This window comes from Lampetra fluviatilis, chromosome 6 (genome assembly GCF_964198595.1).
Source record: "Lampetra fluviatilis chromosome 6, kcLamFluv1.1, whole genome shotgun sequence".
Taxonomy (NCBI): Eukaryota; Metazoa; Chordata; class Hyperoartia; order Petromyzontiformes; family Petromyzontidae; genus Lampetra; species Lampetra fluviatilis.
Window position 1 is genome coordinate 7,927,230 of NC_136280.1, and position 14,232 is coordinate 7,941,461.

Consider the following 14,232-nt stretch of genomic DNA (forward strand, 5'->3'; position numbering starts at 1 on the left):
CTTTACCGAAGTAACCTAAGAGTATGTTTCTTGTGCTAATGAATTTCATAATCATAATTACATGGACATTTTTGACAGCGTGTACACAAATGTTGGTTCTTGAGTGCAAACTACTCCCCGTGTTTCACAGATGGGGTACGTAAGAGAGTACATACTCTGGGCTGCGAAAAAATCTCAACTGCTCGCCCACCAGTTCATATGGAACATGAAGACCAACATCTTCTCAGATGAGGAAGGCCACACAAAAGATGGTTTGCGCCAGTTATAATATCGGACTTAAGTCCTTCCTTGTCTTGTCCATTAATTAGTTTCTCTTTTAAAAATACTTTCTCTCGTTTTCAGCACCCGATTGTCTCTCCTGAGCCATTGTTTTCTGCTGGATTGCCGCTTCTTCACATGTTGATTATGGACGGAAAATGGTTGTTCGTCCCTTGTGTTTTTTATGATATGTATTGATCCGTAGGGTGATAGGAATAAATTGAGGATTGGTTTGATGGTACATTCATCCCATCTTATGACGGTGAATGTGTTGTGACCGTGTCCGTTTTCAGTGGAGATTGGGGAAACTCTGGAGAGCCTGGTCGATGAGATCACAAATGCGCTGTCCGGTCCAGCGAAAGAGTTTTACCAGCGCGAGTTCGACTTCTTCAACAAGATCACCAATGTGTCAGCCATCATCAAGTATGCTCCGTAAATCTGTGGAATTCTAAAATGGACTTCAGTATAGGGCACTAGGAAAATAGAAAACCTCTGAATATCACCCGGGCAGTGGTGGCGCTCACCTGTAATCAAATACTGAGTTGGTAGATCGCACAAATGTTGCGATTACTCCCTTACAGTGGGCGTACCCTTGTTTGTCAAGAGAAGGCAATACAGAACAAATGTGGGCTCCACCTGTTCTATCTGTATGAGATAGGTGTTTCCCCGTCGCACACGTGGGTTTTCTCTGGGTGCTCCAGTCTCCTTCAAAATCTTAATGCTCTTTAAGTGGCCGATAATACCTCGATTATATAGCAGAGCTTGGGCAATTGTTGGCACCGGCTCATCGTTTGGCTGCCTTCCTGCTTGTCTGTGGTTCCCCGTGCCTCTTGAGTCAGTCTCTACGAGAGTTAATGAATACTGTGTATGTTACAAGTTGAAATTATGATGAAAGCTGTTTGCCTTAAACTGAAATTAGTTACCTTTTTTAAATAATGTTTATTATGGTATTTTTTGTACCTAATTACATACACTTTTATGTGTTTTTGCGAACTGGAGTAGATAATTAAACTTTTAAAATTATTTGGTTATTGTAATGTATACAAAATGTTGTTGCCCTCATACTTTAATGATATAACAGTGAGCAAAAAATTATATTTCATTACAGACCCTATCCAAAGGGCGCAGAGAGAAAAGCTGCCTGTTTGAAGGCATTGTCTGAAATCAACCTTGAACCAGGTAATACAAAACGTCGCTTTCATTGCTGACATTCAGAAATGTGTGAGTAGAAATTAAGGGAAGGCCTAAACTTTCGAATCGGTTTGATGACCCTAATATTGCATATTTGACAAACTTTGGAAGAAGTGTATGAGTGAATGTTTGTTCTTTCATGACAGGTTGCTACCTTCCAAGTAACCCTGAAGCTATAGTGCTGGATATTGACTACCAGTCCGGGTTGCCCATGCAAAGGTGAGTGCTGGTATATTTGCTTTGCGTTTATGTTCAACAAATATATAGCGGATAAGTTAACACTTTACATTTCAATTGAACCAAACCCCCTTTTTGTCCAGAATTGTCAAATATACAGACCTGTACATAAATACCGGTATTCCTAATATATACATATACTGTATATAATAGTGACACTAACGGTTTGGAATTGGCTGGGGATTCTGGGATTGCTATACATTGGGCTTGCTGATACTCGGCCATGATTTCACATCGTGGTACGAATGGCTTGGCGGTCGATGTGTTCATCTGCCACCATTGTTTTGTTTCAGCGCGGCTAAAGCGCCGTACCTGGCCAAGTTTAAAGTCAAGCGATGCGGCGTTTCAGAGCTCGAAAAAGAAGGTACAGGAAGTGCCAAAATGTTTGTAATGCTGCATTTCCAACTTGTGTATTGCAATCAACGGACAGATTCTTAATGGTTGGCTTCCTTCAAGATCAAGTACCAGAACTTGTATCCATGAATACGCTCACTCTCATTAAAACCCGTTTCCTCTTCCGCTTTTGAAAAACACCAGGTTTGATGTGCCGGCGAGAGTCGATATCCGGCACTGGTGATGACAAGAGGAAGGTAAATGAGGACATTTACTGGCAGGCAGCAATCTTCAAAGTCGGAGATGACTGCAGACAGGTCTGTGTGTGTGTGTGATGCAATTCCTCAACTTTCGTTACCACTACGTGTTATGCAATGAAACACTTTTACTTACAATACAGATTGAATGTGTCATTTGCAGTGCTGTCTTACTGAAAATAACAGCGTGTTAATTATCGTAGTCCTATGCTCATCCATTATTTGTCCTTGCCGTTATTCTTTGTAACACAGGACATGCTGGCCCTTCAGATCATAGGGCTCTTCAAGAATATTTTCCAGCTCGTTGGGATGGATCTGTTTGTGTTTCCATATCGAGTGGTGGCCACTTCTCCTGGGGTCAGTGATAACAGCGTTTGATTGTTGGCATTTTGCTAAAAAATATATGTTTCGAGATTAATAGCTCAGCTGTAACATGGACCATTGAAGCATAACTGAATGCATTCATGAGCACTCACAGAAAGTCTGGAATATTTACATTCCTTAAAAATGCAAGTGTTTATTAACTACAATTAAACACGTATATGTTGGGCTAAACCAGTGGTTCTTAACCTGGGGTACACGCACCCCCTGGGGGTGCGAGATGCCCTTTCTGGGGGTGCGAGACTTGGCCAGATTTTGTTTAGAAGGTAATTAATCAAAAGCGTAAATTAAGCATGGGCAAGTAACTACAACTGCTTTGTATTTAGTAACATAATTTTCTTACGATTGAGAACCAAATCAGTGCAGGCTGCAGTAAAGGTTAAGAACCACTGGCCTAAACTATCTTAGCTATGTAAACAGCTATTAGAGCATGCGTAGAATTTATCTTTATCAAACACAACATATAATTTCGATTTAAAGCTTTCGTGACTGCAGGGATTCATCTTCTTGGTTCTTTCGGTAAAGTCACGTAGAAGGAAAATAATAAAATACTAAAAATAAAACATAATAAAATAATTCTCACGACGTTTCGGCCACAACGCAAGCAGCCGTCCTCAGGTGAAGAACAGGTCTGTCGGAAAGACAGCGTCTGAAGAAGAACAGGTCTGTCAGGTAAAGACAGCGTCTTCAGACAGCGTCTTCAGACAGCGTCTTCAGACGCTGTCTTTACCTGAGGACGGCTGCTTGCGTTGTGGCCGATACGTCGTGAGAATTATTTTATTATGTTTTATTTTATTATTTTATTATTTCCCTTCTACGTGACTTTACCGAAAGAACCAAGAAGACAACATATAATCTCACGTGTTTGGTTGATTTGACTCCCTTCTCTCTATTGGTAATGCTCAAGGCTGTTGCGTGTTTGCCCTCAGTGTGGTGTCATAGAGTGCATCCCAGACTGCAAGTCCCGTGACCAGCTGGGTCGCCAGACAGACATCGGAATGTACGAGTACTTCCGAAACCAGTACGGAGACGAGTCCACGGAGGCCTTCCAAAAAGTGAGCAATCTCTCTCATGTTCATACAATTAATAGATAGACAAAACATCTGTTTCACCAAGCTATTATAACGGTGAACACGTATAGTCATGCCATCACCAATAGTCCTCCACTACCAACACATGGTTGAGTTGTATTGATATAATCTCTGAATGTGTATTGTCATTATCAGTTAACTCGTACAGGCTTAATTATATCATTATGGTAATTGTACTGAGGAATCGTTTTGTACCTTACCAATCATTCAGGCCAATCTGGTGGTTGCAGAATGAGACCTTTTGTGCATATATTTATTTTATCGTATTCCTCTCGTCTTTGTCAATACCAATTAGATACACCAGGGGGTGGTATTGAGTTGCCTTTGGACCTTTATTCAGAGCCTTAAGTAATACTAAAGAGCTAAAATGGTTATTGCTACTTTTAGAGTACTCTTAAGACGTTACAGTGTTACAACATGGTGTGCGGTCATGCTGTAGACTACATTTTCGGGACAAAATGGGATGTTTCGATTGTCGTTAAATTACCATAATAAATGTGTGTATATTCTTGGTTCTTTCGGTAAAGTCACGTAGAAGGGAAATAATAAAATAATAAAAATATTCAACAATCATCAGGTGATGATGATTGCTTGTGTTGCAGTCGAAACGTCGTGAGAATTTTTATTGTTTTATATTTTTATTATTTCCCTTCTACGTGACTTTACCGAAAGAACCAAGAATATGAATCCCTGCAGTCACGAAAGCTTTAAATCAAAATATGTGTATGTTGAAATGATTTAGCACCATACGTAGCCAACTGTGCTAGTTGGAGGTGCGGGAACTAATTAACACTGCTTGAGTAAAATTATTTCTGCCATGCTAAATATGAGCATTCATCACTTTATTAAATTGACTCTACGTGTATTGTCTAGGCTGTTGTGGTGCGTCTGTCGTGAAATTTGTAACCGTTCACCGCTTTATATTTGTTGTTCCACAGGCTCGTTACAATTTCATCCGCAGCATGGCAGCGTACAGCCTGCTTCTCTTCCTCCTTCAGATTAAAGACCGCCACAATGGAAACATCATGTTGGACAGCCAGGGGCATCTCATTCACATCGGTACGAGACAATTGCATTGTGTACTTGTGTGCTCAGTGCACTGCGATGATTGTCAAGCAGTATTGGAAAAGTAAAAGTGTGGTTTCACTTTAGAGTGGTACATTATCACAGAAATGCATTTTTGCGTATTGCGTTACTAAACAGTTAACTTACTAAATTTTTATTTAAAGCGTTCGTGACTGCAGGAATTCATATTCTCTGGTCCTTTCGGTAAAGTCACGTAGATAGAAATAATCAAATTAAAATAATAAAAGCCATCAGGTGCCTGATGACGACCGCTTGTGTTGCGCTCGAAATGTCGTGAGTTTTTTTTTCATTTTAATATTTCTATCTACGTGACTTTACCGAAAGAACCAAAGAATAGGAGTCCATGTACGCTACATGTTCTATCTTTAGAATGGTGACATGTCCTTGTGTTCACTGCTTTTTTCACAACTTCATGGGTCGAATCTCTCTGAAGTCATTGGCAAAAGTAAGCCATTGTGTGCTGGATTCAGGGTTCACATCTGCCAAATCTAAAATTACCTGCAAATTACTCAATTAGGATTATACACCGCAACCATCACCCTCTACTGGCAGACTAATGCCCCAAGTCAATCCTCTGGATCAGACTGCCTTGGTCTCTTGAGTCCTGACCTGGTTAAACAAATGTCACTTGAAACATATCTGTGTCTGTGCTTGTGTGTTAGATTTTGGGTTCATGTTTGAGAGCTCCCCGGGCGGAAACCTCGGCTGGGAGCCAGACATCAAGCTCACGGACGAGATGGTGATGATCATGGGTGGCAAAATGGAGGCCACCCCATTCAAGTGGTTCATGGAAATGTGTGTCCGCGGATACCTGGCCGTCAGGTACAAGTTACTGCGTTATTTGAGAGTTGTTTAGTTTTGAGGTGGCCGAGTGGCTCAGAGTTTCCAAGCGCTGATTGAACCGGGGTTCAGGATTGTGCAGTGAGTTGATTGTCCAGAGGTAACGAGAAGGCATTTCGGAGGTATATCTGTGATATCCACTTCTGTGGGCCAATCTGTAACACAATGCTACGCAACCAGTGTGCCTGTTGTGCCGTGTTATTTTCAGAATTATCGAATAACCTCACATTTCGCAAGCTAGGACAGTCAAACTCTTCATGCCATTCAGTGGCCGATCCCACCCCCACCGCAGACCTCCTGCCCTCCCCTCACCATTGGTTGCAGTGTCAGCCCCCACCCCTCTCAACCCCCTCGTGCCCAACACCCAGAGTTGGGCAAGCAGTGCGCCGTGAAGATATGGAGCAAGTTTGAAAGTGTGCCGCAGAATAAAAAATGTTGAGAAGCACTGCTCAAACACAAAGGGTTGCGCTGCTCTGCGAGAGATCCGAACGGATACTTTGCCTCGTGGCAATGACAACGATTGTACAATCACAATTAAAATGGGGAAAAGAAAATATATTTTGAATATTATTTGGCTTTTACATTGGGTGAGACTGAAAATCGAGCATTTCTTGGAATCATTGGAATGAACATTTAAATTGGCAGGCCCTTGTGCAATAGGCCATCCAGGTCCACTTACTTTTTTAATTAATAGTAAATGTTTTTTTTACAGTCAACGTGGTACCTCTAACTCGGGCATGTTCTTTGATACAAGTAGGCCTTTTATTACTCCTGAGAAGTCAATTAATGCCTAAATATTCAACCGTCAACAGATTGCAATCACATTACGTTTCTCATCCTGTTTTTTCTCCATTTTTACGTGCAATAAACATTACAGCATGCTAAAATAATGTTAGTGTTACAAGATTTGTAATATTGATTGCTGTTGGTATGAACTTAATTTTCTGTATATTCTTTCATTAACAGACCATACATGGATGCAGTCATTTCTTTGGTGGCCCTCATGCTTGATACTGGTCTGCCATGTTTCAGAGGCCAGACCATCAAGCTTCTTAAGTAAGAACAAGTACATGGCTTTACACTGAAGCATTGACGTTCGTTGTAGCATTTAATATATATGAATATGCCTTATATGTTCTAGGATGGAGTACCCACCACATTTTCAGTTAGAAAGTTCCACAGATAACCCACAGATGTCATACGTTCTTCTGAAAAGGTTGTTGAGCACAATTAAAATCGTGCAGAATTTGGTTACCTGCAGAAGGTAAAGATGCCGTAACCGTATTATTAAGAGCAGATCAATTCTTGCCAGTGTTGAAGCAAAAGTAATGACCATTTAGAATTGTGGTTCACATTTGCCTTTATTTGATTCCCTAAACAGACAACGATTTGCACCAAACCAGAGCGAGCGAGATGCAGCAAATTACATGATCAAAATAATCCAGAACTGCTTCCTCAGCAACAGGTACCTGTTACCTTTCACTCGTGTGTGTTCGTGTTCTCATCCTTGAACGCCTGTTGATCCAGATGCGTTTGTGAAATCACCTGAGCATTGCATATTTTCGTACTGTTTCTTTAATTGAATTCACATTCCTTAAAATATCTTCTTGGTTCTTTCGGTAAAGTCACGTAGAAGGGAAATAAAAAAAAAATAAAAAAATAATAAAAATAAAACAATAAAATAATTCTCACGACGTTTCGGCCACAACGCAAGCAGCCGTCCTCAGGTGAAGAACAGGTCTGTCGGAAAGACAGCATCTGGACTTTACCGAAAGAACCAAGAAGATGAATCCCTGCAGTCACGAAAGCTTTAAATCGAAAATTTTCCTTAAAATAGTTTACAATTTAAAGACTTGTTTTCTTACATTCTACAAGATGATATCTTGACCGTTTTGCTCACCGCCCTTTCTTTCTGTGTTCACAGGAGTAAGACGTACGACATGATTCAGTACTACCAAAATCAGATTCCATATTAGCTGAATGTTCACACGTTGGAGCTTTGCACTTTCTTGTTTCGTTGTAATAAAGGATCTTTACCTCCCTAATTATTTTGAAATTATGACTTCCTACTCACATTCTTTTCCATGCCGCCTTAGTTCAGGCCAAGAGCATGATAAACTAATTATCATTTATTCCATCTTAAAATAGGTGATGAAACAGATGTACTTTGCATGAAATTGTAGTTCGTTGTATAGCTCTTAAGTTACAAAATGATAGACGTAATTTCGAAGCACTTTGCACAAACCTCTTGTTACGATTCTTGAAACTTCATCCCGTGATTGCGAACAAAAAAAACACCTGTAGCAACTCCCGTTCATGTTTTGTTTCTTCAAAAGATCAATGCGTGCTTGGTTTTACATGTCTGGTGATATATCATGAACCCTATAGTTTTCCTCACCTTTTATTTTATATGTCAAACATATCAAAAAGGTGTTGTAGATTGTTCAGTAGTTTACAGTAAAATTATGAGTGTGCAAATATTGTTTTAAATTAAACTTGTGATATGAAACTTTCTTGAGAATAAAATATAATTAGAAAATATATCTGTGACAAATACCGGCATTGTTCTAAAAATGTACAAAATAATAAAAGCGACCACTCTTTGATCACAATACGTGTAAACTTTTGTCTGTACAGTATGCCCTCGCTTGTGTCAGTATATCAAACAGTTTATAGACTTTTCATAGGTCTGAACATTACTTGAGGGATTAATTCCAATTATTATTTACCCAGGAAATTTTTAACAACTCTAAATATTTTTTTTCAGGAGGGTCTGGAATTTGATTATTTGGCCAATTCAATTAACATGTGTTCAGCATGTGCAGGGAAACCAGAAAACCCAGAGAGAGCTCACCACATATAGGAGGTGGTAACGAAAGTCAGACACAGACTCAAGAATCCATTACTCAACTACCATCTCCAAATCACCTCGCAGTACCATGCTTTAAACATCTGGCAAGTCCTGGTCGTTACCCATCCAAGTCAGCTTTGCTTCCAAGATCGGGTGCACTTAGTGATTTGCTTTTGGCCTTAAAATAATTATAACCTAGGCCGATTGTGTGTGTTTACGTGTCTTTTAGTTTAACCGATTTATCAAACCAGCAGTTCTTTATGTAAAATAATTATCTTTGAATATCTGCCTCCTTCAAGGAATACTTGTTTTCAGACATGTTTGTCCTTGAAAGGTCAGCACCTCGCATCACCGAATTACACCAAAACCTTCACCGGCGTCAAGCTTCAAATCCACGCGGGCCTCGCTTGTTAGACGACTTGCATTCCTTGATGAAAAAGTTCTTTGATTCTCAAAACTTTCAGCGTTGGAATTAATGCCCAGTGGAGCGCAATTTGTAATTGCCTGCTCTTGAAGTAATAAGGGACAGCCTCCGTGTGGGATTTCCTTCATCCAAACAACCGGCAATTACGTGCTCTGACTCACGCAATGGCACACGATACCACACACGATACTTCCTTGGTGGTCTCTCCGCAGATACGGCAAAATCGTATTTTTAGCGCGGAGCTCATCAGCCACAAAACACCGCCATATGGTTGACCAGTACGCCGCTAATGCTTTAATGTATGCTGTGGGGTGACTTTATATTTAAAAAAAATATGAAGCAAAATAACTAAAAATAGAAAACTAAAAAAATTAATCGTTTAGCTCAGTATCAATCTAACTGCTGGATGAAGGCCTCCCCACAGTGTGTCAGCCGTGGAGGTTATTGGACGATGCTGGTCAGTGCCGGTTGGTGAAGGTAGGGAGCATAGACATTGCAGCAATAATCCGGTAGAATGGCTTTTGTTGGGTTGCCTTCAGCTGACAACGCAGGCCCCTCAGGTGGCCTGGTTAGTAGCTCAGCACTCGAGCCATGACGGCACCGCTCCGCCAAAACTAGCCTATAGGAATGGCCGCAGTCATTTTAAGATAAATGTAACTGTATAGCAGTGTGATCAGTTTATTCAATATGTATTGTTTCAATGTGAACCTTGATCGTTGTTTTACCAAACCCAGCCTCCCACAAACGATGCCTCGTGTTTATCTCAATGTGGGCAGCATCAGTATTCCAGTCAAGCGGCTGAATGACCGATACGCATTCATCACGGCAGGCAATGACCAAACGTTTGTGTTCATGTTTCCACGTGACAAACACTCAGTAATATACACATTTGTCAACCGCATTTGGAAGCATGGAATGTGCGAATTTAGTAAAGCCAGACGGGCTGACAGACAAACGTTTATCACAATCCCACAAATCTGGCTGTCGCCTGATGAAGCTAGTTGTAAATCCTGGCAAAACGTCGTACTCAGATTGTAAACGTTGTGGCTTTAGTCTCCCAACACACCGGTGTGCTGCACTAGTGACGAATTGGCCACGTTCTGTTAACGTGACAAACCTGACTAATAGGCCGTGTCGGGTGGTGGCGGGTTTAACGACACATTTATATATTTACGCGATCTAACCCAAAATAAAACCCTGCATTATGGAGACCAACGTTTGTTTTGCCTTCAGTGGCGTTTAAAGAACAAAGCCTCGCTCGCACTCGGCATTATGTTCTACAATGCGTGACAGCAACGTCCCCCACTCGTGGCGTGGCTCACGAGATATGAGCCCCACTCCCAAGACCTCACCGGCACTCCGCGTGTAGGCGCCGCCTATTGCCGCCGGGCTGCCTCATGGCCATTGGAGAGGAAGGGAGACCCCCCCAACCAATCACGAGCTCACACAGCTCGGTGACAAAACACGTATGAGTCATAGGGCATTGTGATGATTCAACGGCAGCAACCAATGGGTTTTAACCCTGTCTGTGCCCGCAAGTGCGCGCTTGGTTGAAGGATATATTATACTGGTAGGAACCTCCTGGTTCCATCAGCCCACAGGGGATTATTGTGTCCGTCCGTCGTGCAGGGAGGGGCTGGGTGGGGAGGGTGGGGAGGGGCGGGGAGGGGCTGGGTAGGGAGGGTGGGGAGGGGCTGGGTGGGGTGGGGCTGGGTGGGGAGGGGCTGGGTGGGGAGAGGCTGGTCACCCCGTGGGTGCCCTTATAAAACTCAACGTTTAACCTACTCACGCCGGCTTGTGCCCGCCCTCACAGTCGGGCATATTTGCGGGATACACCACACCGCCGTTGACCCTGGCTATTGACCGAGCAACCCAACGTTCCTACCAGCTCCCTCCGCAGGAATGTGTTTTTAGAAATGTTTGCAAACTTCTTTGTTTTCCTAACAAAACCATCAGAACGTAATTTATACGAAGTATGCTCGTACTGGTGACAGTAATTATACAATTATACAATAGTGTTGCAAAATTCACAAAGTCTTTTTTCCCCCGACGTTTTTATTTACTTCAACATTTTACGTACGAATTAATTGCCCGTTGTAATGGTTAGGACAGGAAAATCAAAGAGTCTAGAGTCTAGACTCTGTATCTGAACAAGGAGCCATCATGCAAAGCGATGTAGGGAAGTCCCTTTGTGTGGTCATTTATTTTCTTGCAATGTGGTCAACAGACGTTCCTCGACACGGCAATAACAGGCCCGCCAAGCCTCAAGAGACACAACACCTTTGCGTTCAACATTTCCATCCGATACAAAGTACACACAGGTGGGATTAGCACATTCATTTAACACCCACAGCTTTAATGTCCATCATTTATCCATTTGTTACCCACGCACCGAGTCTCAGGACTGGTGTGTTTTTTCCGTGGGCGTTTCACGCTGAGATGTTTAGATAATCCCATTCGTGAGCGTCGCATTTATTTTAGCAGGTGAATCGTTTAAGATCGAATGCTCCCATTTTTTTTATCTTCATAATGTTTGTTTAAACATTTACATCTTAATAATAAAAATAAACTATCCTCAAGTGCATTCCTGTTTTGTGGTTTTGAGTCACAACTCATTTTAGTACAGGATTTCGTATTCGCCCATTCACATATACAAGGTTCCTATGAAAGTATCATCCATAATATAGGTTTTTTTGGGGTTAGATCACGTAAATATATAAATGTGTCGTTAAACCCGCCACCACCCAACACAGCCAAATAGTAAGGTTTGTCACGTAAACAGAACGTGGCAATTTGTTACTGGTACAGCACACCGGTGTGTTGGAGAGTAAACCCACAAGATTAATAATTCGAGTATGACTATTTGCCAGTAATTACAACGAGCATCATCAGGCGACCTCCAGCTTTGTGGAGACATCATCCTGTTTCGTTCTTGAATAAAAAGTAGCATCCATTATTAACGAATATGAATACATTAATATATATACAATAGATCCTTTAATTTCGAACACGCACAGTTTTGGTGAGGTTCAGAGGCACGGACGGCAACAGACAAGCAGGGTAGGCAAACCGACGGAAACAATTGCCCAAGCTCTGTGGCCCTATATTCGGATGTTTGGTCAACTCCGTTAATGAGTGGTTGGGAGGATATCGGAGTACCCAGAGAAAACGCATGCATGCGTGGGGGAGTAACACTCAATCCTCAGACAGATGAAATGCAGGCAGAAATGAATATATACTTGCTGTAGAGTACTGTGTAACCGTGGTAAGCCAGGGCATCACGACCATGCAAGCCAGCGAGTTCGGGAGTATCACAAATCTGTGTGATCTACCAAACCCTTGCACCCAGGGTGCCAGGTCGTAGGTGCGTGCTACCAGCGCCCAGATAATTAGCGGTTTGGACTGCGTGGTTGAAATATTGGCAACGTTTTCACGTCGTAGTGAAGCATTTTGTAAACAAAAGACCGTGAGTGATCTTCCAACAGCAATTCGATTAGAATCGCACTCGCAATGTTGGTGAATACCTGCGACTCTCAAATCCCAACGTGATGTGAGTCACCAGTGCCACGTTTGACATGTGGATGTATAGAGGGCTGACACTGATGCGATATCATCTGCACGCTACCACGTCTGCCCTTGTGTCATTTTAGTTCTCCAAGCTCAGGTTAATGTATACGTATTGTTTAGTAATGGATGATACCTTCATGGACGTCCTGTATACTGTGTTCAAGGAAGCCCCTGTAATCTTTGTAGATATAATCCTCGGCTCTCGTTAAAAAAAAGAAAATACAACGGATAAGCATTCAACGCTGGCTTTCTACTTGAGGAGTAAAGTTGCATTGATTAATTGGCTTAATGTCGAATTTTGCGTTGTGCAGGTAAGAATATTTTTTTTTAGATTTAGCAAATCCTACGCTGTTACATTTAGGCTCGGTCAGCAAACAAAACTAAACGTGAAACAAAATAAAAACAATGCAAGTGAGGTGGTAAAATACCAAAAAACATTAATCGAATTGCTGTGGGGATGGGCGGAAAGTGTTGGCCCGAGGTTGAATTGTTCTTATACCCTTATTGTTTAAACATTGTGGAACGGTAAACTTAATTCCATATTCCATCCATCAAGATTTTAGGCAAAAATTCATGCTATCGCTTATTTTTGTGGCTGACCAAGCTAATTCATTTTAATTTGAATTACAGTACTGGAAATGAGTTAATTTTCACAATGTAAATCCTTTACGTAATTATCCCATTAAAGTTTCGGTTTAAAATATTCCCCGATTGATATTTAATGGCTCATTAAAAACACAAAACTATTTAAGAACATTTACATGTATCAATCGATTCCTGTGTAAGACTCAATGTACTTTAATGTGTTCAAGATCTATGTGAGCCAAGCGGTAGCGCAATAGATAGTACACGACCTGCCACGAACCCGGCCACCTGAATTAAATTCTTGGCCATGGCTAACATCGGTGGCGAGACGTTATCTTAACCCGTCCTTGAGCGTGCATTCACCAACCTCGTCTAACCAGCATGGTCAAATGACCACAATGAACCGACACAGCGACCACGGAACGCGGATGCCTTCATGTCTCGAAGTGCATTGACAAAAGTCTGGCGATTATTAGCGGGGGGGGGTGAATCGGTCTCCACTACGAGTAATTAACACAACGAAGTTTAATTCACACACAGTGACTGTTAGACAGTAAATCATGAACGCTTAAGAAATTACAGATCTAAAGTTATATACTCACTGCCTCCTCTGTCCTTGTGGGGTTCACACTGCTCAGGAAAAGACTTTTTATGTGGTTCGTAGTTTTGAGATTGAAGGTAAAAGTTATTGATGATGTCTTCAACTCTTCATGCATGGATTCATGTGGTGCATGCAGTCGATGGTGAAACGGATCTGTAAAATATGGTTATTTGTATTAACGCCAGCATCTTCATTCAATACACAGAAACGATATTGTCATTTTTCAAATGGGCTTGTGACAAAGACATTTCACTTGCGTTTTGCTTAAACGTATGAATGAAGAAATTAGTTTTCAATCTAGATTTAAAAGTGCATAACTCCAGTGGCTTCCTAATTTTGGAAGAAAGAGCGTTCCAGACGGCCGCAGAAGCGCATCTGAAAGCGTCCAATGCAGTGACCGACTTAGTTCGATTTCCAGCGAAAAGCCGCTACGAGGATGACCGGAGTGCCAAATTGAGAACAGGAATTAACTCATCACCTTCCTTAACAGCTTAATTTCCCGTCAGAGATTTCGCGAGTTTACACCAAAG

The 14,232-nt window shown here is 41.6% G+C and overlaps 1 protein-coding gene across 4 annotated transcripts in view; it reads left to right on the forward strand.

The window, feature by feature from the left end:
* The window catches only part of PI4KA (phosphatidylinositol 4-kinase alpha), a 67,913-nt gene extending 59,636 nt beyond the window's left edge, over positions 1-8,277 (forward strand). For all 4 annotated transcript variants that reach the window (XM_078857652.1, XM_078857653.1, XM_078857654.1 and 1 more), the window contains 13 exons: positions 131-251; positions 552-681; positions 1,367-1,437; positions 1,596-1,668; positions 1,980-2,050; positions 2,224-2,336; positions 2,529-2,633; positions 3,587-3,712; positions 4,687-4,807; positions 5,497-5,656; positions 6,641-6,730; positions 7,056-7,139; positions 7,599-8,277. In XM_078857652.1, coding sequence (XP_078713778.1) covers positions 131-251; positions 552-681; positions 1,367-1,437; positions 1,596-1,668; positions 1,980-2,050; positions 2,224-2,336; positions 2,529-2,633; positions 3,587-3,712; positions 4,687-4,807; positions 5,497-5,656; positions 6,641-6,730; positions 7,056-7,139; positions 7,599-7,650 — 1,317 coding nt within the window. In that variant the 3' untranslated portion in view covers positions 7,651-8,277. The remainder of the gene's footprint in view (positions 1-130; positions 252-551; positions 682-1,366; positions 1,438-1,595; positions 1,669-1,979; positions 2,051-2,223; positions 2,337-2,528; positions 2,634-3,586; positions 3,713-4,686; positions 4,808-5,496; positions 5,657-6,640; positions 6,731-7,055; positions 7,140-7,598) is intronic.
* The last annotated feature ends 5,955 nt before the right edge of the window (positions 8,278-14,232 follow it).